At 44.1% G+C, this 24,408-nt stretch overlaps 1 protein-coding gene across 4 annotated transcripts in view; it reads right to left on the reverse strand.

Moving 5' to 3' along the window:
• AOAH (acyloxyacyl hydrolase) overlaps window positions 1-24,408 on the reverse strand; it is a 224,651-nt gene that overhangs the window by 14,920 nt on the left and 185,323 nt on the right. For all 4 annotated transcript variants that reach the window (XM_055347624.2, XM_004045314.4, XM_004045315.4 and 1 more), the window contains 6 exons: window positions 21,418-21,454; window positions 20,591-20,665; window positions 12,275-12,447; window positions 4,381-4,439; window positions 4,243-4,302; window positions 2,517-2,613 (listed from right to left, as the gene is read on the reverse strand). In XM_055347624.2, the coding sequence (XP_055203599.1) occupies window positions 2,517-2,613; window positions 4,243-4,302; window positions 4,381-4,439; window positions 12,275-12,447; window positions 20,591-20,665; window positions 21,418-21,454 (501 nt within the window). The remainder of the gene's footprint in view (window positions 1-2,516; window positions 2,614-4,242; window positions 4,303-4,380; window positions 4,440-12,274; window positions 12,448-20,590; window positions 20,666-21,417; window positions 21,455-24,408) is intronic.

A 24,408-nucleotide genomic window follows, 5' to 3' on the forward strand; every position in this document is an offset into this window, starting at 1 on the left:
CTGCTTTGGAAAATGCTAAAATTTCAAGTTAAAAATGTCTTTTGCAGTACCTGACTCTGAGCTTAAGTCAGGACACTACCACAGCTCCTGAAAACCAGACAAAAATGCTAGCTCTTTCAGAGGTGGACATGGCGGCACCTAGACATCAAATGCAGGTGCTGTATCAGATGTTTATGGAGGCAGGTCCCACAGTGGTCTCACTGTGCCCACATGCCTTCCCTAGTGGGGTGCCCACTAACTTCCTGAGGAGAAGATGAAGAAGGCCCTGCACCAAAACTGGATCTTCACATTTATTTTAAACAAATAGCAGGAGATTACAAAACAGGAAGTTCCTTGAACTGTTGATGGGAATCTCCAAGCATGGAGAAATGCCTAGGAGGTTTCTCCCACGTTGATATAGAATGTTCAGTTCAGCTTAATTCAACTTTTTGCTTTTTCACTGCGTTTATTATTGCTGTGAGGACAAGAAAGGGCTGATGAGGCCCTGCGTCCAAGCATATCAGTTCACCAGTGGAATTCTGGACAGACAAGAATAAAGCTCTTCTCTCTATATCCTCCACAGAGATAAGGACTCTCCTGCTTTGTTGACGATTATGTTCCCAGCACCTTCATAGCTCCTGGCACATAGCAGGACTTATAAATCTGATGACTGACGCAGCTCTTAATCTTGCGGCATTATAGAGCTCCATTTATTAAACTTTATTTTTATTTTTATAGAGATGAGTTCTGTCTCTGTCAACCACGCTGGAGTTCAGTGACGTGATCACAACTCACTGCAGCCTCAACCACCCAGGCTCAAGTGATCCCCCCATCTCAACCTCCGGAGTAGCTGGGACTACAGGCATGCACCACCATGCCTGGCTAATAAAAAAAGATGTTTTGTTTTTAGAGATGGGGTCTTGCAATGTTGCCCAGGCTTGTCTTGACCTCCTGGACTTGAGTGATCCTCCCATCTCAGCTTCACAAACCATTCACAAAACTTTAATGGGCATAGAGATGACCTGTGGATTGTGTTTGAATGCAGGTTCTGATTACGTAGGTCTGGAGTAGGGCCTGGAATTCTGCATTTATAACCAGCTCCTGGGTGGTGTTGATTTTGCTTATCCAAAAGCATACATTGAGTAGCAAGGGTGTAAGGAAATGGTACCTTTTCTGTGTACCAGGCATAACATTTAGGAGGATGACACATTATTTCATAGAATCATCACAGAGATTTGTTAGGAAGATATGGTATCCCCATTTCCAGGGCTGGAAAGGGAGTTTAAAAATATTCAGAGAATTGCCTGCAGTCCCAGAGATAATAAATGACAGAGCTAGTGATCACTCTGGAAAGTAAAAAAAAAGTCCCATGTGAGTGTGACATTATTATATTTTTAATAACTTTATCTATATTCAAGGTTGATGATGATCAAAGATCACTTGGTGGTGCATTTGTTTACACCAGGAATTCATTAATGGGTCTTTAACTCTGCATTTTAATGATAAGTTATTTATCAAAATGTCTCTCCCCATGAGATAAATGTGTATCACCTAGGCAGGAAATCTAGTTAAGGGAGATCAGTCTTGTTGAAAGGATGTTCAGAATTGAACTACTAGAGTCTGCAATGCAAAACATGTCAGTGAATGTAATATTTGATAATTCATGATGGCCATCTGCTCCAACCCAGATGCTGCGGATGGGGACACTGGGGGTGGGGGACAGAGATGATAAACTCTGGATGAGGAATCTTCCGTCTTTCGCCTACACTGTGAAACCCTTCATTAGCATTATCTCATCTGGCAGTCAACAGGGGGCTTTGCTCTTGTATAAAAATTGCTTAGCAATGAAAATGAATCAGGAAGGATTACAGTCAATAAGCAATAATTTTTCAGACTCAAGATGTAAAGAGTAAATCAGTAGCTACAGTAATCATGCCTGTTTTTGTGTGGCCACTCAGCAGTGACTCCAGTGTTTGGACAGAATGCTAAAAAAGCAACTTAGTAAAATTCCTTCTAGAAAGTTGGGACATGGGTTGATCACTTTGCCATGGGCAAGTTCTTTGGTCCCTCCCTTAGAGGTTCTGATTAAGTTCATCCTGTATGGGGTGTAGGAATCTGCACTGCTCCTGAGTCCCTGGGTATTTCAGGGCCCACTGTGAGAGGTGCCATCATATCCCTCATTTCTGTCACATCCATCAGGTAACCAGGGCTTTTAACCCGACAAGAACAGGTTAGTGAGTGCATTAACCTGTAGGTTGCCAGCTCAAAGCTCTTTCTAACCAGTCACTGGCTCTATTGCATCAGGGATTCTAAAATGATGGTGAAGTACAGAGGTAATGCTGAACCCAATCTTTTCAGAAAAAGTCCCACATTTTATCTTTTTTTCAATACTGAGAGCTATTAGTGTGTCAGAATAGGCAGGAGTAACACCGCCGAATCTGCTGCCTGGTGGCTTATAAAAGTATAAAACCAGTTGCCCAGGCCCTAAACTAGCTGCTGCTTTCATATTCTGTCAATACCCAAACAAAGCTACTTACTTTCATGGAAGGCAAAATCCATGTAGAAAAGATTGAAGTTTGTAAATTTCTCACTGGCTGCAATTTTTTTCAGTGTGTTGGAGAGTTGCTCTGCTCTCTGAAGAGAGAGGAAACAGGGAGAATTTCATGAAATCTAGACTTTGACTTTAGTGAGACAATTCAGGCAGAACAAAGAAATCGATCTTCCCCATCCTACTCTACTTTCATTTCTCCAAGCCATCAGCAGACAGCAGCTCTGCACGTTAAATTCTAGTCACGTACAAATGGCCAGTGAACATGAGACAAATGTTCATGTTCATTAGGAATCAAATCAGTGTAAATTAGTGATACTAGTTTTAACACCCTTGGGACTGGCAAAGGTAAGATAACCATGATATTGAATGTTGTCATGGGTAGGTGAATGAGAATGTCATTAGCTTAACCTTTCTAGAGAGCAATTTGGCAATATGGATCAAATCCTTAAACGTGGACATACCCTTTGGCCCAGTAATTCTTCTAGGAATTTGTCTCAAGGAAATAGAGATGTACACAGAGACTTAACACCTTTAGATATACGATTGCTCATCACAATGCTATTTATCATAGTATAAATTTGGAAACAATCTAAATGTCCAACACCAAAAGATGAAATAAATCATAATATAGTCACATGTATAAACTTTAGAATGGTTACAACATTATGGTGTGGAGAAACAATCTATGAACATTGGAAAGCATAAAAGAGTATGTGCATTCTCATACTATGTAGGCAAAAACCAAATATATTGATCTCTAGAAGTGGTAATGGGAAGACATACACATATACTAACTTTGGGTGGTGGAATTTTGCGTGATCTTTGTTATTGTTCTTTATGCTTTTTTGTGTTCTCCAAGTTCTAAAAAATTGAAATATGCTTTTTATGTAAAAAATGTTCAATAAGTCTTTTGTTTGTTCATTTTTGTTTTTGAGACAGGGTCTTGCTCTGTCGCCCAGGCTGGAATGCAATGGCGCGATCTCGGCTCACGGCAACCTCTGCCTCCTGGGTTCAAGTGATTCTCATGTCTCAGCCTCCTGAGCAGCTGGGACTACAGGTGCCCACCATGACACCTGGCTGATTTTTGTATTTTTTAGTAGAGATGGGGTTTCATCATGTTGATCAGGCTGGTCTCAAACTCCTGACCTCAAGTGATCCTCCCACCTCAGCCTCCCAAAGTGCTGAGATTACAGGTGTGAGCCACCGCGCCCAGGCTCAATAAGTCTTTTACAAAGAGATTATTCACCATCTGTGAAAGAAGTGTAAACCATGTTCTTTGAGCAATGGATTCCCTGAGAGAAGGGAGGAAGGTTCTTATTTACCTTGGGAGAACTTCTGTCATGCATAGGGGCCAACCTCAATCAGCTCTCTCCAACTCCACAACTATGCTTAGGACCAGCTTTAAGAAGTTGTGTGTGTGTGTGTGTGTATGTGTGCGTGTGCACGGGGGAGTGTGTGTACACACATGTGTACACATGAGAGAGACAGTGGCTGAGAAACACAGTCAGCAGAGGACAGACCCAGAGCAAGACAGAGGGAGACAGGGTGCACCAGGTTCTCTCGGCTCCTCAAGCACCTGGAAGGTTTGATTTTGTTATTCACCAGCTTGGAGACCATCTGCCTGCCAGGATCCCATCCCCAGTGAAAACTCTGCAGCAAACACAGGGAAAGAATGATCAAAGATGGTATCAAAAGGCCTGTGACAGTCATACCTCTGAAGTGAGAGTCCGCAACGTCTTGTTGGAAGACATCCAGCCGTGGCAGGGGCTGACCTGAGAGCGGGAAAACACTTTGATTACAGAGGAACAGGGTAGGTAAGCGGGCCTTGAAGCAAGCCAGTGAGTGCTCACCTGGAGGCAGTTCAGGAAGGAGTACAACTGCGCGTAGGTCACGTCTTTATTTAGCTGGCCTGGAAAACAGAGAGGTCTGGTAGATTGCATCCACTCGGCAATAGCAGCATTTAGAGACACCTGGGGGCTTCCCTGCCTCCCTTGCAGAAAGTCACTATTTCCAGGGTGTTCCCCTGATTTTTCATGCAGCATTGCTCTTGAAGAATGCCTGTGCTTTCCTCCTTTCTGAGCCTCTAGAAATTCAGACCCAGAGTTGAGGAGGAGCCCTGAGGAACTCACTCCCATATAGAGCTGTGGGCATGGGCCAGGATGGGGCTGGGGGAACTGGCCTCATCTGGACTCAGGAAAAAGAAATGCAAGTATCCTACAGCTCAATGTGAACCAGGATGCCTTGGATAAAGCCCCTTAAGAGCAGTACTTTCTCCTGGCCCTGGTATGAAATGCTCCCTGCATGGGGCACAGGGAACATTCGAGGTGGCGGTTGACCTAGTCCCCTTTTCTAGGTTTATGAAACGCTCAGGTCTGACCGAATTATCCCACACTGAGGGCCTGGCAGGACATTCTGAGTATCTGAAGCTCTGACCACGTAGTTCCCTGCAGTTGGTGAACTGAAAGCCATACGAAATGCTTGGTTGGCCCATGGGATGGGGAGGCAGTACCTCATGTCTCTGTGGCACTGGATTATGGGCTGTCCAGTGGATATCTTATTTGACCCTAATTAGTAGACACCCTTATTTTTTAGTGCAAGTTACAGAGGTACATAATAAAGTGAAAAGTACCAGATGAGCGTTCATCCAGTTTTTCTGAACATCAGCTATAGTCCCAGAATCTGTGGGGGTGATTTCTTCTCTCTTCCAACACTGCTCCACCCCGCCTCCAGCATATCCACCCCGTTGAAGCAATTTGACTTTCATGCTGTGGCTGACACACAAAATCCAGGTCTCCCCAAATCTCGGGGGTGAATGACTGACACTGTATCCATTAACACTCCTCACACTCTTGAAAACATAAAGGAAGATAATAGGACCTATCTCAGAATGAAGAGAAAGATTGAAGGTGATAGAACACAGTCTTATTTTTCACTTATACCTCTGATTAGTTAGACTGGAAGATAGATTCAATTTTCTTGTCAGAGAGAAAAAATTTATTATCTCTCTGTGTAGGTGAGTGAGTCCCAGGACAGGAAAGCCACAGGCTCATTATGGCCACTAAAGTCACAGTGACCCACCAGGTCTGTCTTCTGTACAGGCTTCTGTATCTTCACATTTTAAATGAATCCCAAGCCCTTGGCTTTTGTCCTTGCTTTTATTTTATGGGTCCAACACTGAGCTTCCATTTTCCTCCAAGTTCCTACTTCTACTCACTGAGGATTTGTTCCCTCTATTTTGTGTGCGTGTGTGTGTGTGTGTGTACTTTTTGTCATTTGCTCCCTTTCTGAATGTGTCTCAGCTGCAGTGACTGACATCTTCCTTCTCCACTCCCCACCCTGGGTCCTCCACGTACTCTCCTGGCTTCGCTCTTTCCCTCTGGGGGCTACCACTGAGTTGCGGCCTTCCGTCTCCCCACCTTCTGTGAGGGCCCAGTGTCTGGCTGCTTTTGCCTTGGTGCCTGGTGCCATCTTGTCTCTATGTTGGAACTGGGGCCTCATAGTGAAACTTAGGTAGCCTGGCTGGGGCCCTGCCACCCTTCTGGGCCCTGGTGTGTCCCCTCCCCCTGAGGGGCGGCATCTCTCTGCAGCCTGACAGGAGGTGGCACCTCATGCCTGACCGTGCACTCTTCCCTCCCCACCTTCAGGCCTGGATTGCTTTGATATCCAGAGGGGCCGGAGTTTGTCCTGCTCCTGTGACACTGGGAACTTCATTGTTGGCTCCTCCTTGGGGATGAAGGCCCGCCCTGGCCTTGCTCCACGCTGCCTGATGCCCTCTCCTGCTGTCCTTCTGCTGATGGCCAGCACAGCTCCCAATGAGACCCTGAGGGGTACCTCCCTTCTGCACCTCCTCAGTCCCTCTCCCTTTCCCTCTGTCGCCTGGCTCCACCTCCAGCTGGACCTGATTGAGAAAGGGAACATCCTTAGCGTGGGTGGCTAGGTCTGCTGAACAGGATGAGGGCACATTAGGTGCATTTAGAAGAACCTGGGAAAGTTGTAATGAGTCAGTGTCCCTCCTGTCTGGTGTTTCTGCCTGTTAGAGGGTAGGGACTCTGGGGCTGGTCATGTGGAAGATTGGCTAGGGGTGCTTGCGATGGGCTTATGGTTTCGAGGAAGGGAAGAGGGAAATGGTTCTTACACTTTCTGCTTTATTGGCAATATCAGTTGGTCCCCCACTCTTTCTTTTTAAGCATTACCTTTTATCTTTGTTTCTTTAATGTAATTTTGGCCTATTGACCCTACTTCTATGGGGTGCATGAAGAGAGGTTGTGTCTGTGACTCCCTGGTTAGAAAGTCCATCTGGATAGGAAAGCTGATCAAGAAAGCCCAGGGGCAGGCCAGGAGGACTGTCCCACAGTGGCCAGGAATCACCAGGGGCTGAGGAGCTCTGTCTATGTGTATCTGTGTGTCTTCATGTGTGTCTGTGTGTCTGTGTCTCTGTGTGTCTTTGTGTGTGTCTGTGTATGTGTTTCTGTGTCTCTGTCTGTGTTTTTGTGTGTTTCTGTGTCTGTGTGTGTGTATGTGTCTGTGTGTGTATATCTGTGTGTGTCTGTGTCTCTGTGTGTGTGTGTGTCTGTGTCTGTGTGTGTGTATGTGTCTGCTTGTGTGTATCTGTGTGTGTCTGTGTCTGTGTGTGTGTGTTTGTGTGTGTCTGTGTGCCTGTGTGTGTGTTGTGGGGAGCCAGCGGGCTGTCCCAGTGTTTGCCATAAGCTCCTCTGAAGATCAAAGGTGTGTTCTTCCCTAGCTGGCTTAGTGACGGTTTGTGTCTTCATAATCTGTAACTTCTTTAGGGCAGGGTCTCTGGTATCTATTTAATTCTGGAAACATACTTGAAATCTTAGGTACCATAGAAACTTAGTACCAACAAAGATCAGGCACATCTCCATGAAATGCCATGTAAATGTGTTAAAATCATATTTATTCAGACGGAGGGAAAGTGCGTGATAAAATAGAAACACCAAGGTATTTTAAAAAGACATTTGGTTTCAAGTTTAAGAGTAATTGGGGCAAGATGAAGTTGCTGTTTTGTGGCAGAAGCCCTTCAAGGCTGGCCCACTAGCAGATGAATTTGCAGCCCAGAGTCCCTGGCTTCCTCTCCATAGTCTAACCCTTGGGATGGCCCCTGAATGCCTGTGACTTGCCCATCCTCATGGGCACTCAGCACGTTCGCTGTCAGGGTCCATGTGCTGAGTTCCCTAGAGGAGTTGTCTTTTCCCTCTCATTTGAGGACACAGATTGCATCTTATGTCATCTTTTCTCAAAAGCACAGAGTAGGAATCTCAGAGATATTTCTGGAATGATCCCCTTCCTCACAGATCATGGCTGAGAGGACTTGTGACTGGCCAAGCCTGACTTTTCTCAAAGGACCCACATCAGTAGAATCCCAATGTATGAGGCTTGCTGTCTGGTAATTCCTCACAAAGACAATAAACTCTCACCAGGAATTTTAGCAACTAGTAGAGGCTGTGGGGTGCCCCAGCCCTTGGCAGCCAGCGATGGACTGGGTAGTGAGTCACAAACCTGGCTGAGGAGGAGGGATGCGAAGAGAGATTCATCACCCCCTTGTCCCTGGCAGGAGTGAGACACCCACCTGCTCTTGTTCTGGGCCTCTGAGTGACCTGCTGCGTGGGTGCTGTGGCATCTAACCCTGCCATCACTGGTTGCTCAGGCTGAGTTCCTGCCTGTCCTTCTGAGGGAAAAGGAGGCAGCAGAGACTGTGTCACTGACCAGGGGGTCTCCTACCATGCCTCTGTTTCCTGAACGCTTTCTTAATTTTTAAGAAGTGGCCAAAGTCAAGTCTAAACACTATGATCACCACATTTCTAGGCCCAAATAAATGGAACTCACCCTCTTCCGCCTACTTTTTTTTTCTTTGCGCAGCACTGTTAGCACAACCCTTAACACGGTGCCCAGGAATCAGACTTGAGTGTCCAGCTGCTGACTAAGATGAGATCTACAGTGGCCTGGGCAGAGCAACCAAACCCTGAGGCCGGCCCAGAATGAACCCTGCTTCACTGCTGGCTCAAGATCCAAAGATGGGGTTTGGAGTGAGAGCAGAAGAGAGACAGCGTGAGAGCAATAAAAGAAATTACTGTGGTTAATGAAAGCATCTATCTCCCAGGGTCGTTTTAAGAATCACGCCTTCTCAGCTGGGAACAGTGGCTCATGCCTGTAATCCCAGCACTTTGGGAGGCCGAGGCAGGTGGATCACCTGAGATCAGGAGATCGAGACCAGCCTGGCCAACATGGTGAAACCCCATTTCTACTAAAAATACAAAAATTAGCCCGCTGTGTTAGTGGGCGCCTGTAATCCCAGCTACTCGGGGGAGCTGAGGCAGGAGAATTGCTTGAAGCTGGGAGGCAGAGGTTGCAGTGAGCTATGATCGCACCACTGCATTCCAGCCTGGGTGACATAGTGAGACTTCGTCTCAAAAAAAAAAAAAAAAAAAAAAAAAGAATCACACCTTGAAGTCTGTCATCTTGTGTGAGTTATGAGTCCTGTCAAAGGAGGCCTGGGGATGCTGGATAAATCCCACCTACTTCTCCAGCCTTTCTAGGAAGGACCCTGATGCTTTGTTGAGAAATTTATAATTTATTTCCCATGGCAACCAGGCAGCAGAGATAATTTAGGATGTGAATAATTACTTATAAGCATCAAACAAATTTTAGATGGTTTCAGCTTTCTCCTTGATTGGATTTTTTTTTTCCAAACTACTGATGTTTCTATAGAACAAACTTGTTCTATCTTTTTCTTCTTTCCATTTTGTGCTGTACACGCTAGGGTGTGATTAGCAGCCAGAGAGAGTCCACTTGAGAAGGACAAGGCAAAATCTAGAGTAGTCTCTCAACCTTGCATGACTGACAGTCTTGATTTTGGGGTGCTGTCTCGTGCATTGTAGATGTTTAGCAAACCCCCTGGCCTCTACTCACTAGATGCTAGTTGCACCCCTCTTGTTTTTTTTTTTTTTTTTTTTGTTTTGAGACTGAGTTTCACTCTTGTTGCCCAGGGTGGAGGGCAATGGTATGATCTCAGCTCATTACAACCTCCGCCTCCCGGGTTCAAGCGATTCTCTTGCCTCAGCCTCCCAAGTAGCTGCGATTACAGGCACCTGCCACCATGCCCAGCTAATTTTTTTTGTATTTTTAGCAGAGGCAGGGTTTCACCATGTTGGCCAGGCTGGCCTTGAACTCCTGACCTCAGGTGATCCGCCCACCTTGGCCTCCCAAAGTGCGAGATTACAGGCGTGAGCCACCGCACCCAGCCTAGTTGCACCCCTCTTCTATCTCCAGATGTGATAAAAGCAGGGTGGGGGTGAGTGGGTTGCCCCCAGTTGAGAACCACTGGCCTAGAGAATCCACAGAAGTGGACAAATCCCCCAATCATCCTTTTTTCTTCCCTCAGTCCTTTCCAAACTGCGTGGAGTCATTCTTACATACCATTCTTACATTCTTTTTTTTTTTTTTTTGGACAGAGTTTTTGTTTGTTTGTTTGTTTTTCACTCTTGTCACCCACGCTGGAGTGCAATGGTGCGATCTCGGCTCACTGCAACCTCTGCCTCCTGGGTTCAAGCGATTCTCCTGCTTCAGTCTCCTGAGTAGTTGGGATCACAGGTGTGTGCCACCATACCCTGCTAATTTTTGTATTTTTAGAAGAGACGAGGTTTCACTATGTTGGCCAGGCTTGACTTGAACTCTCACCACAGTTGATCCACCCACCTCGGCCTCCAAAATTGCTAAGATTACAGGCATGAGCCACCGTGCCTGGCCTCATTCTTACATTCTTACATACATTTTTCCTTCCCCTAGTCCTTTCCAAATTGCATGGAGTCATTCTTACCTTTGGTCTCATATTTATGAAACCAAACATGTCTCATAAATCAAGTGAATTGCATGGCATATCGGAAAGAATTTATGGAGGTGGTGTAACCAGAGTTCATGGAAAGAAAATGGGATTAGAAATCAGAAAAATGGAAGTCAAGTCGCTATTACTGTGATGGAGTAAATTGGGAACAAACTTCCCTGCCCTCAGCTTCTCTTTCCAAAGCATTTCTTAGTGTAGGAGACACATTTGGAAATCTGAAAGAATCAATTGAGGGCAGATGTACAATTTTCATATCCCGTGGTTCAAAGAGACATTCTTAGCCCAGGTTGGTGTCCTTTCTGCATGCAAAGCAGCCGAGAATGGAGTGAAGTTCCATGTGTGATCATGTTATTTCTAAGGTGGCGTGGTCAAAGTTGCATGAACAGGAAGAATATGCTCTACTTAGGTGAGGCTGTACAGTGTTTTGCTTGGATGATAATATTTGTGATACATGAGTAACTCAAGAGGAAAATGGTTTCATCCTTATTGGTGGAGAATATGGAATGTGGGTGTCCACCATTGTCCCTCCAACTAAGAGACCAGAGCCTTTGAGAGCTAGCTAAAGGGCCCTTACTCTTTTCCCAGGTGGGGAGAGGCGGAATTTCCTGAGGGAGAAGTGGGGTGTTTGTCTTAGACAGGGACTGCAGGAAGAGGACAAGAGAAGACTGGAAAGATTCACACAAAGTAGTATATGCAAGAAAAGGCTCTTGATGGCCTGAAATGGGAAATCTTGCTCCCCACCCACTCCCTCTAAGGAGGGCGTGAAAGAATGAGTTTCAGGTCTTCTTTGAATTTCTCGCCTGACTCCTAAGAAGGTGCTTGGACTGCCAGCACCTTTTAGTGGGTTGGGCTCAGGAGGTGAGTGGGGTAACACCAGGGAAGGGATAGTCCCTTCTTCATGATAGATTGGTGCAGGTGCTGTCAATATGGGGCTGAGAGGAGGGTACCCAGGCCTCTTCTTATAGATGCTCATCAGGGAAGACTGAGGCCAGCTCCCTGTTCCTCTTCCTTGCTCAGTTTTCTTCCTGTGGCACTTATCACCTTCTGATATACTTTTGAGTCATTTTCCCATTGTAATATAAGCTTTCTGTGGGCAGGAACTTAGGACTATTGTGTTTTCTGCTGGTTACCCTGTGCCTAGAATAGTGCCTGGCACATAGTTGGCACTTAATAAACACATTCTCCTCTGAAATACAGAAAGCAGAGCCCTGCTACAACATATTCAGTGAGCTCTGTGGCTTTTGGCAAGCTATCTAACCTCTCTGAGCCTTGGTTTTTTTCATCTATAAAATGAAATTATTGTGGTTGATGAAAACATCTATCTCACAGGGTTAAGGATCACACCTTCCTAATGCAAATTACTAGCACTTTTATGTTATTTGTACAGTATCGAGAATATTTGAGTTGCCATTAGAAGGTTCCGGGGACATTTTAAAGCCTTTTGGAGCTAAGGACCCCAAGAGAGTGTAGAAGCAGGAAACGAGCAGGCTGGAGCACTGTGCTCTAGAGAATTCTAACGGGCCACCAGGAAGCACTTACCATTGAGGTTCAGAGAAATCCCTGTCTTTGACTCACGGGTCTGTCTCCTGTTTGGTCTTCCTCAGCTCATTTTACATTTCACCTTCTGTTAGAGGAATTTCCTGGTTTGAGCGCTTACCTTTCAATGTGTCCTAATTCTTCATGAATTACTTCTGCCCTTTCTGCCTTTGGATCTGATTCGGCTCACCTCTGGATAATGACCTTTAGATACTGCACCTAGGGGCTCTTGCCTTTATCAACCCTGACCCATGCATTTAGGCACATTTCTATATGGTTTGAACCATATATACATTGAACTGTATATACATTGATGTTATTAAAGAGTAAAAGAATCTTCAAACTGATACCGAGAGGATGATATCTGTTGTGCAAATTATCCCAGAGAAAGGTTCCATCTGGTAAGCCATACAAAATAACATGGCTGCCATTGGGCAGGTGGGAATTTAGATGCTTCAGAGTCTGCATGACGTTGGAGTAGAGTTTCTCAGGAGTGGTCATGGCTGGGACTGGGTCACTCTTCCTGTTGGTGGAATAAACAGAAAATATCTTGGTTGATTGTAAGGATAGATGCATGCAAGTTGCACGCAAATACAAGATACATCACACACACATACGCACACACACACACAGAGTGTGGTGGTCATTGGAGCTATTTGCAAAATATTCCTGGATTTCCACCTTTCTGACACATAGGCTGTACTTACTGACTCCCTTGCGGTTGAGTGGACTATGTGACTAGTTCTAACCAATGAGTGGTGAGCTGAAGTGACATGTGTCATATTTGGTGATGTGACACCTTCTAGAATGCTCCTTTTCTTTGCATGGGTATAAGCAATGTTCTAGATAGCTGCTTCACCAATCTGAGTCCTGGAACAGAGTCCCATGGTGATCTCTGATGGACAAGTAGTGTGAGAGAGACATAAACATTTGTTACTTTATGCTACTAAGATTTTAGGGGCTGTTTGTTCCTTTGTTCCTGTAGCATAAACTCACTGGCCTGATTTACACACAGTTTTTGAAATGAAAGGGGTCTGGTATTGCTTATGATTTATTTGACACTTTGAGGTCTATAACTTGGTCTTTAAAACTTTTCACATGTATAACAGTTAGAAAACAGAATCTTACTGATTAAGTTATATTATACGTCCACACTGTATCTTGCTCTTTATCCTTCCGTTTCTACACTGGATTTGGACTTGCATGCATTTCCTGATGGATTTCTATTCCAGGCTATACCCTGCAACAGCATTTCACAACAATTCCAGCCCGCATTATTGTCTTTATATAGTAGCGCTTGTGCTCTACAGAGCGTATTTGAATTTTTAAATTATATTTTCTCTTCTTATTTCATAAAAGTTAGTAAAATAAAAAAAGAAAGTACTGAAAGTAGTTATGAGAGACACAGGCCTAAAATCAAACCATGTCAGACAAAGGTGAAGCTCCTAAGTGAGCTGACAGTGATGAATCTTTACCCTCAATCAGACATTTATTGAATTTAAGCTGATTGACTTATATTCATTTGGTTTGGAAAAGAAGTAAGGACTGTACAAAATACTACAAAGACATCATTTGAAGTTATGTTAAAATTGCACTCATTGGTTGATTTAAAGTTATGTTTAATTGGGTGCTATGCACACCACCTGGGTGATGAGGTCATTTGTACTCCAAACCTCAGCGTCGTACAATAATATATCCATGCAATGAACTGGCACATGTACCCCCGTATCTAAAATACAAGTTGAAATTATTTTAAAAAGCTATGTTTAAAAGGCAAGGGGTGCTAAAGTATTTTTGGCATTAATATAAGTTTATTATTGTTCATTTCTTTGTACAATTGACTTTTGCACACACCTTCAGGAACACAACAAATTTGGATTCGGATCCTAACCTGCATTAACTTGGGAGTAGAATACAGAATTTTCTAGGGTTTTCATCTATTCTTTACACTCTAACTGCCTGTCTTTACCCTAAATGGAATAATGCTACAGTGTTACTTTCTCTTTTGTGTACTTAAAATTCCAGTTTCCGTAATGATAGTGGGTTAAATAGTGTCCCTAAGAATGTGACATTACTTGAAAATAGGGTCTTCATGGTTGTCATTAGTTAAGATGAGGTCATGTTGGATTAGTGTGGGCCTTAAATTCAATGACTGAATCCTTATAAGAGGAGGAAAGGACACACAGACATACACCAGGAGGAAGGCCATGTGAAGACAGAAGCAGACACTGGGGTTATGGCTGCCACAAGCCAAAGAGTGCTGAGGATCGCTGGGAGCCACCAGAAGCTGGAAGACAAAAGGAAGGATTTTTCCCTGGAGCTTTCAGAGGGAGCATGGTCCCGCGGACACCTTGATCTTGGACTTTAAGCATCCAGAACTGAGATGGAATACATGTCTGCGTTTTGAGTCATCCAGTTTTGGTACTTTGTTATGGCAGCTCCAGGGAACTTAATACAGATTGTGAACCGGATAAAATAAGTCCATCACTCAGAGGCTGGACCCAGGGCATAAGTGATATGGGAAGAGGGGGCAGAAAGGGGCCCCCAGGGATCCATAATTCTCATTTTTAAGGGAGCTCATAAATGAATATTGGCACTGCCTTTTCGGAGGGCAATTTTTCAAAATGTATCCAAATTTGAAGCTGGCTTAACTTTTGACCTTGGAATTTCACTTTCAAGAAGTTATCCTATAGTAACATTTCCACAAATGTGCAAAAATGTACATACGAATATTGTAATATTGCTTGGTATAGTGTACCACTGGAAAAAGATAAAAGCCTAAATACATAAATTATGGTACACCCATGCAATAGAACTCTATGTAGCCGTTAAGAATATAATAACTAGATATCGTTGGTTGCACAACATTGTGAACTGGAAATGCCACTGAATTTTTGCTTTAGAATGGTTAGTCTTACATTATGTGAATTTCACTTGAATAAAAAAAAAGAAGTAATTTGTATGTATTAATATAGAAAGATGGCTAAAAAGTATTAAAGTATTGTTGACTACAACAATACTTTTGGTGCCATGGGGGTAGCCAGTAGGGTGGCAGTTATGGTTGGTGTATGTGCTTCTAAACTATGTCATGGATCGCTAGAGTCTCCTAAGGGGGGAGAAAAAAAGATGTCTAATTTTACAAACCCTCAGGGTATAGAACTGCATGCTAATTTCATGTTTTCCACTGTCATGAAAAAATTACACTATTTTAAAAATAAAAATCTTCCTAACCTGATAAAAAGCAGCTATGACGATTTGTGACTAGGTTGCCTACCTACTAGAGCAGAAGCATGGGGAGGGGCTTTGACTTGATTCCCATATGCACAGAAGCAGCACTGAAGAACCTGCCCAAAGTATCTAGGTTCTATATTCACTGTGTGTTTGAAGTGTGACAGCAAGGGTGAAATGAAAGGCAAGTTGGGTGTCTATATCCTTTCTTCTGTCATTGGTAAAGCTGGCAAATACTGCCTATTCACTTTTGCCTTGCCACACTTTTTTTTTTTCCTGCTGATACAGCCACACTTTGGTACAAAGCAATTATGCTGAGCTAATGTTCTCCAACCACATAAGGGCAATATGAGTTAAGATGGACAAAGTCTCCCCAAATCCCCACTGGATATTTTTTTTTTTTTTTTTTTTTTTTTGGTTAGAGGCACAACCCTGATGCTAAACGAAGAATCTAAGCTAATTTGTATTTATGAAAGGGCACCCAAAAATTAAGCAAGCATAATCAACATGGCTAATTGCTAAGTGAAATCAAAATGGAAGCCTTGGCGTTGCTAATGGAACATTCTCCAGTTATCTTTGTTCCACCTTGTACAACTACATAATTTACTTTTAATTTGCATAGCAAAATCAACCAACTCTTAGCTCAGGTAAGGGCAAGGGAGTCTATGTGATTCATGGGACGATCACCCCTCCCAGATGCCATAGAAGGTGCCTTTTGATTTCTGTCCCTGAAAAGTTTTCTTTTCTTTTTCTTTTTTTCTTTCTTTCTTTTTCTTTTTTTTTTTTTTTTGAGATGGAGTCTCACTCTGTTGCCCAGGCTGGAGTGCAGTGGTGCGATCTCGCTCACTGCAACCTCTGCCTCCCGGGTTCAAGTGATTCTCCTGCCCCAGCCTCCCAAGTAGCTAGGACTACAGGTGTGCACCACCACACCCAGCTAATTTTTCTATTTTTGGTAGAGACAGGGTTTTACCATGTTGGCCAGGATGGTCTCAATCTCTTGACCTCATGATCTGCCTGCCTCAGCCTCCCAAAATGCTGGGATTACAGGCATAAGCCACTGCGCCCAGCCCCCTGAAAATTTTTCAATGCCATTTTGATCTGTGTACTTTTTCCCCTCTGGTGATGTTTGGGGGAGACTTTGTGTTAGTATTCTGGAGACCAAAGAACCTTAGTGGTTGAGAACTATCTCCTAGGTCTCTCTGGTGTCTGCCAAAGGACGAATGGGCTGAGCTGAAGGTGTCTAACCCTTTTCAACCGAGGTGTCCCAGGCACCTGCCACCCCGGATTTGTCTGCCCACTCCAGGGTCCCAGCACCCCTTCTCACACACCAGCGAGCTCACCCCAGACACTCAGATGGATAGGTGAGAGATCGAGAGTGCTCAGCTAACAGAGAAGATGTGAAAACCAGCCTGTGGCACAGTGGCCACACTGGGGAAAATAATGAGAGAGAAATTGGTGCTCATTGACATGCTCTCACACATGTCAGAAACAAATGGCCGGGCTCGGAACAGATGAAGAGCCTCACTCCTGAAGGTGGCTCTGAAGCCTGTCCCGCCCTAATGAATTGTGTCTGATCAGGCAAAATAAGCCTGATCATTTCATTACCCTGGCAGGTAAGCCAGCCAGATTTCACCTGGCTGGTGCTAGAGAGAGGTGTCCCTTCCAAGGAAGAAACTGATCAGCCTGTGCAGAAAACCAGCTTCCTAGAACCATAGCTAAAGCCCAGATCACTGTAGTGATCAAGTGCTCACACCTCACTCACAGCTAGCATTTGTGTTTTTGAAACACCCAGGTAAGAGGGTTAGCCCTTTTCTTCATGCCAGCCAGTTGCAATCACATTGTTGGGCTCCCATCCAATCCCCTTGAAGAGAAATTTTTATTTTTTATTTTATTAAATAGAGACAGGGTCTTGCTCTATCACCCAGGCTGGAGGGCAGTGGTATGATCACAGCTCACTGCAGGGCTGAACTCCTGGGCTCAAGCTATCCTCCCACTTTAGCCTCCTGAGTAGCTGGGGAGAAGGGGCATCTTGATACAGACTGGGAATGGGATGAGGACTTCCATATTACCCCATGCATAGAGATACATTAAACATCCCTTAAAAGTGGGTGTGGCCTGGAACATGCTGGCTGGTTGGAACTTCCTTATCATTCCCTTTGCTACCCATGTCTCTCACTGAAGAGTCTGGGAGAGAGAATTCCTCTGAGCAGCAGGAGCTCTTTCCATTCCCTTCCCTGCTGGCTTTTCTATCATCTGAATAAATAGCATGGATTGTTTCTCACTAGTCCAGGCTCCTTGGGGCCTGCAACCTGTCAGTGCCTTGGCTGGCTTCCTCTTAATGCAGTGCTGGTCAACTGCCCAGGGTGTAACCTGAAGCGTTGGCATTGAAGAAAAACAATGGTTGGGGGCAGATGGGCACAGACACCCTGTGTGGGTGGTTCTGGCTCTCTCCATAAGATGAAAATGTGTAATTTATACTTTCTGTGTGTACTCCTAAGAATATGATGCTTGTATGAATGCCATCTGCCCCATAATTGTCCACTGTAACAAATGAAACCATATCCATTTATGGGGCTAGTGCTAGATGCTTGTATAATTCTATGGAATTTCCAGCAATTACCATGTTCATTTCAGGGATGCTGCACTGGGATGTTGGCACAGGGTTGTCACTGGCCTTTGTGATTGGACGTTCTGAGGCCATTCCCATTTCCCACCACTGCCTCCGCCACCCCAAGGTTCTGCTGCTGTAGCTCCCCAACATTTGCCTTGTTTTCAGCAATGTTTCTCCTTCCATATCATTCACATTACATAGCCCTCAAGGGCAGTCATCGGAAAAGCGCAAAGGAAGCTGAGTTAGCCTAAATAAAATTGAGCAGGGTTACAATGAGAAAGCCAGGTTCTCTATGTGATCTTTCTTTTTGACTTCCTGATGCTAAAAGCTATCTTCCAATCGTGACCCTCACTCATTTAACCAGTATTTGTTGAGTAACTGGATGAGTTTAGAGAATTGAGAAGAAAGCACATAAATGTGTTACTTCAGTAAGAGCTAGCATTGTCATAGAAAAAGAAAAGAAAAACGTCAAGCAAATATCCTAAAACTTGTTCCAGGACAGACTCAATTATGTAACTCCTTGCTGCTTGAGCTTTTTATAAAATCCATTTGCTCATTTTGGGAAATCTACTCCACCTTGACGTTCTGGCAGATGGGGAGATATAGTTGCCATCTGTCTTTATTTTTTTAACCCCTCCACAGGACATCACAAAGTGGGCACCACAGGGACATCCCATACTGCCAACTCTGTTCTTTCACCCAAATGCTTGCTGCTTCTCTACCCAGATCCCCAGCAGGGGAGAGGCTGGCACAGGTCTCTGGCTGATGTCTGCCTGCCCTTTAGCTCTTTGGGAAAGGAAAAGTAGGACTGGGCTGGAGGGATCTGGGTAAGCAGGTTTTGCTGGAAAAGTACAGTTTCGGGAGTTTTGGCTTTTGGAGCCAGAGTCTCTTTCTGCACATGTTCTTTATTCAGTATAGTCAGTTTGCTCTCTGTTCCTCTCTGGAGGACATGCTCTGGGGGCTGGGGGAGCAATGGCTGGTCTGACCACAGCTTTGTTCTGTTTCGTGATGGCAGCTAGAGCCTGAAGCATGGTGTTTCTCCTTCCATTAGCTCCTTGATGTCAGGGACTGTGGCTTCTTTGTCATTGTATCCATATCCTAGAGCCTGGCACAGTGCTTGGCACATCGTGGTGCTCACTGTATATTTTAAAAAGTGAATGAGTCAAAGAAAGGAAATAAGACAGTGTGGACTATAGACAGGGAATGGAATTTGGTTAGATAACCTGGTTTGGCTCCCAGCTTTGATGCTCAGTACCAGAACAGGCAAGTTCCTTATCCTTGCCAAATCAGTTTTCCCATCTGTAAAATGGGACAATCATCCTTGCCTCTTAGGGCTGCTGGGAGGATGGAATGACATAGAGTGATGTACCTCTTGGTTCATGGCAGTCCTTAAAGGGTGTTTGCCATTTACTGGAAAGTCCCCGGTGTCTCTTCAGAGATCTTGGTGCCCAGAATGTAGCCTTGGCCAACTTGGGGTTCTGGGGACAGCAGTAAAGCAGCCTAAGGGCACCAAGGTGACATCTGGCGTATCAGAGTCTCTGGATCATTGTGGTATCTCCTGCCCTGAACACACTTCACTGATTATGTCTGCATCTCCTTTGCCATCTGAATTTTATCTGTGCGGGCAAACACACTTTAATACTATTGAGTTTTGTTTTCAGCACAGGCTTGGAAAGCATGGCGTATGAAATATAGGAAAGCAAACAGGCGGAGTGAGCAGGATGGCCCACTTCTAGCACAGTTGGGGTGGAGTCCAGCTCTGCCATTAATCAACCCTGTTGCCTCGGGCAAATCGTGAACCTCTTTTGGCCTTACTTTCCTGTTTCCTAAAATAGTGAGTGGGTGGCTATTGCTACTGGGGAGTTGCTCTAAATCCTGTCTCACCATTTTTTTTTGGCCACAATCACAGGACAGATGGCATTCATACATGCATCATATTCTTAGGGGTGTACACAGATTTTGAGAAACCTCCCCAAATGTTATATAGGAACTAAGGAATTCACCATTTTGAAGTTACTACCAATACCAGCAGTTTAGCAAAATTACCTTCTTGCTATGGGCCATGGGCATAAATAGGATTGGCCATGAGTTATCCGCAGTTTCTTTGTAAATGCTGTAGGTCTGTGCGTCTAAGCTGTCTCTTCCACATGAGGAAGTAAAGTAGATCAGGATATGAGTGAGATCGATGTTCTTATGGGGTAACTGTGCTTCTGCCTTATTTTATTAAAAAAATCACAATTCCCAATCTTGGGTTCTCAGTGAGTAGTAGCACATTTCTTGTGATATAACTGATCAGGACACACCCATTTGTTGTTACATCAGAGTTGATAATTAATGGAGCAGATATTTTCAAAAGAGGCTTTCAGCATCACAGATTGGTACTGTTGATTTCACATGTGTCTAGGACTTGCTTTTTTTTGAGATAGAGTCTTGCTCCGTCGCTCAGGCTGGAGTGCAGTGGCATGATCTCAGCTCATGGCAACCTCTGTCTCCTGGGTTCAAGTGATTCTGCTGCCTCAGCCTCTCATGTAGCTGAGATTACAGGCACACGCCACCATGCCCAGCTAATTGTTGTATTTTTAGTAGAGACGGGGTTTCACCATGTTGGCCAGGCTGGTCTCCAACTCCTGACCTCAGGTGATCTGCCCACCTCGGCCTCCCAAAGTGCTGGGATTATAGGTGTGAGCCCCTGTGCCCGGCCGTGCTTCTAAGATAGAGAAATTCAGCTGAACAGCAGGCTGCTATAATGGAGTGGAGTTGGTGAGGAGAGGGTGGGGAAGAGCCCAGAGCCAAAGAATCTTGAAAATACTTTTTCTCAATAACTCACCCACTGCAGACATCATTTCCAATCATGGCATATATAACGATGGCGGGATAGTCCAACATCTTGTTTCTAGACAAGCTGAGAAGGCATAGATGGAATCTGAATGTCAGATACTTGGAAACCTAGCTTTGTAGCCAGTGACACAGGCTGGGCCTTTGAAAACAATCTTGGTATGACCACCCTCTTGGCAACCTTTTTGCTATTTTTCTTTCATTCTAGTACAGCCAACCACCATTCCCATTTCCCATTTATTCTCTATAATCATTATCCCACTTGCCTATTAGAGAAAGGCCACATAAATGCATAAAATTGAAAAGAATGGATTGAGGTCCTGGGTAAATAGACACAATACTATCTTCTTGGCATCTTTCACAGCAATTGCATCAATAAGCACAGGCGAATTATTGGGTTCCTTATGTCTATGTTCTTAGGATACCGTGGCAGCCGTGGACCCACAGTCAACTTTGAAAAGGCAAAGCCTTCTTGAGGCTTCCAGTCAGGACACCTCGAGCCTTGCTTCTGAATTTCAAGCCCCAAATAAGCACAAAAAATATTTTCTCATTCATAAAGCAGGGATATGACATCATCCTTTTGTCTGTCAGAGCTAAGTTTTACCAACTTTCTATGCATTTTTATCACCCTTCTTTGAGGACATATGCAAATTAATCACTTTCTATGCTCACTGGCCCAAGGAGTGATATCCTTGAGTTTGGATAGTGACTAACAAGCTATTTATGCTCAGTAAAAATGATTATGGGGTAATAACAGAGTTTTCATTCCTTATTCAAATGAGAAACCAAATTAAAAACAACTTCTTATCTTCTGCTTACCTTTCTATAAATTTCTTCAGGTTTCGGGAAGATGCACCTGAATAATTAAAATTAAGAAAACAATTAAAGTTAGTGAGTTCAATTTCACACTATCAATATGGGAGTCTGATTGACTGAACTCATGAAAGCGGCATTACTGTTTGGGCAAAGGTTGTTCTGACCAACACATTGATGGAAATAATTTTCTTCCAATCAGTTTCTGTAGTGTTTAATCCTGGAACTCTCCTTAAGGGCTTTTCTGTTTATTTAGCAGTATATTAACAAAACCAAAATTTATTTGGATTCATGGGTCTTCAGACATTTCCTAAGCATAAATGAGTAAATCTTCTAGTAGATGTGAGAAAAAAGTATGTATCTACTACCAAAGAGACAAACTACCGAAAATATTAAAGAATGAGTTGAAGTATTAGAGGAAAATGAAAAGAATGTTACGAGAATTACCCACCTCCTTGGAGAGCCCCATTTAATCTCCTCCTATTATTCTTGCACACTCCCAAGGCTCCCGCAGGCTGTCTGGTCAACACAAGGTTCAGATTGTAGAGTTGATATATTTCAACTCTTGTAATGATATGCATGACCATCCTGCCCCAATCCCCGTTACCACCTGTAACATATCTCTTATATGAAAACCCAGACCGGGCGTGGTGGCTCACACCTGTAATCCCAGCACTTTGGGAAGCTGAGGCGGGCGGATCACTTGAGGTCAGGAGTTCGAGACCAGCCTGGCCAACATGGCGAAACCTTGTCTCTACTAAAAATACAAAAAAATTATCCAGGCGTGGTGGCGTGCACCTGTAATCCCAGCTACTCGGGAGGATGACGCAGGAGAATTGCTTGAACCTGGGAGGCGGAGGTTGCAGTGAGCTGAGATCATGCTGCTGCACTCCAGCCTGGGTGACCAGAGAGAGACTTGTCTCAAAAAAAAAAAAAAAATCATATTTGTTGAATACTTATTTTATTCTAGGTGCTGTTAAACTTTTACAGCTCATTTAAGCTGTGGTACAATTGTGTGAGGTAGGTACTGTTGTATTCCCACTTTTAAATTAGGAAACTGAGGCCCACCTAAGTGGCTTGCCCAAAGCCACACAGGTACTCATTTGAAGAACTGCAGTTCATACCAGTCCCTTTCGTCTGCCATGCTGAACTCTGGCTTCCTGTGGACAGTGCTCCTCTAGGCTGTAGTTGAGAAAGAGTTAACCCAAACCAGTGTACTGTCTTTTTGTCCCCAAGAGACAGATCTGCTAGAAATAAGCAAATGATTGTCAGGTGGGTGGTGCAACTCGGTGTACCGAGTTGGAGAAATACCATCCAGTTGCCCCTTTCCATAGGAAGATTCTCCTATAACTTCCAGCCTTGGAAGCTTGGGGATAAGTGCATTTTACCGCAGACCCAGGCATGTTCTTCCAGTTCCACGTGGGAAAAAGGGCAGCGTGTAGCCATGAAGGGTATGCTGGCCTGTGTCTCACTGAAGCTGTGTAGCTATGCAATGATTGCCTCTTTGTCACATGCAGCTAGTGGCAAGCTGTACAGGCAGCACTGATGTTCTCTTGGTTGATTCAGGAAATGTTAGCACATTAAATAAATATTGCTTTATTTCCATTTTATTATGGTAAAATGTACATCTCATTTCTTTCTTTTTTTTTTTTTTTTTGAGACAGAGTCTTGCTCTGTTGCCCAGGCTGGAGTGCAGTGGTGCGATCTTGGCTTACTGCAATCTCTGCCTCCTGGGTTCAAGTGATTCTCCTGCCTCAGCCTCCTGAGTAGCTGGGATTACAGGCATGTGCCACCATGCTTGGCTAGTTTTTGTATTTTTAGTAGAGATGGGGTTTCACCATGTTGGTCAGGCTGGTGTCGAACTCCTGACCTCATGATCTGCCTGCCTTGGCCTCCCAAAGTGCTGGGATTACAGGTGTGAGCCACCGCATCTGGCCTCATTTCATCTTTCCATCCCTTTTGAGTGTACAATTCAGTGGCATTCAGTTCATTTACATTGTTGTGCAACCATCATCACCACCCATCTCCAGAACTTTTCCATCATTCCAAACCGAAACTCAAAATGCTTTAAAGAATAACTTTCCACTAACTCCTCCCTCCAGTCCCTGATAGCCACCCTCCTACTTTCTGCCCTTATGCATTTAACTATTCTAGGCACCTCATGTAGATGGCTCATGTCATACTTGTCCTTTTGGGTCTGGTTTATTTTACTCAGTATAACGTCCTCAAGCTTCATTCATAACACATTTTGTTTATCCATTCATTCTTTGATGGCCATTTGGGTTGTTTCCACCTTTTGGTTGTTGTGAATAATGCTGCTATGGATAGTCCCTGCTTTCAAGTGTTTTGGGCGTATGGTATACCTAACCGAAAGTGCTGGGCTGTATTGTAATACTATGTTTAATTTTTTTTAGAAATGACTATATCATCTTCTTTCTTTTTTGTAGTGAGGCAAGGAATCATTATTATTATTTTAATTTCAACTTTTACTTTTGATTCAGGGGATACATGTGCACGTTTGTTACCTGGGTATATTGTGTAATGCTGAGGTTTGGGGGACAATTGATCCCATCACCCAGGTACTGAGCGTAGCAGCCCCAATAGGTAATTTTCTTTATTTTTTATTTTAAGTTCCAGGATACATGTATAGGTTTGTTACACAGGTAAATATGTGCCATGGTGGTTTGCTGCACCTATCAAGCCATCACCTAGGTATTAAGCCCAGCATGCATTAGCTATTTTTCCTAATGCCCTCCCCACCCTGGCACTCCCACAACAGGCCTCAGCATGTGTTGTTCCCCTTCATGTGTCCAAGTGTTCTCATTGTTCAGCTACCAATCATAAGTGAGAACATATGATGTTTGGTTTTCTGTTCCTGTGTTAGTTTGCTGAGGATAAAGGTTTCCAACTCCATCCATGTCCCTGCAAAGAACATGATCTCATTCCTTTTTATGGTTGCATAGTGTTCTGTGGTGTATGTGTACCACATTTTCTTTA

Source organism: Gorilla gorilla, chromosome 6 (genome assembly GCF_029281585.2).
Source record: "Gorilla gorilla gorilla isolate KB3781 chromosome 6, NHGRI_mGorGor1-v2.1_pri, whole genome shotgun sequence".
Lineage (NCBI taxonomy): Eukaryota > Metazoa > Chordata > Mammalia > Primates > Hominidae > Gorilla > Gorilla gorilla.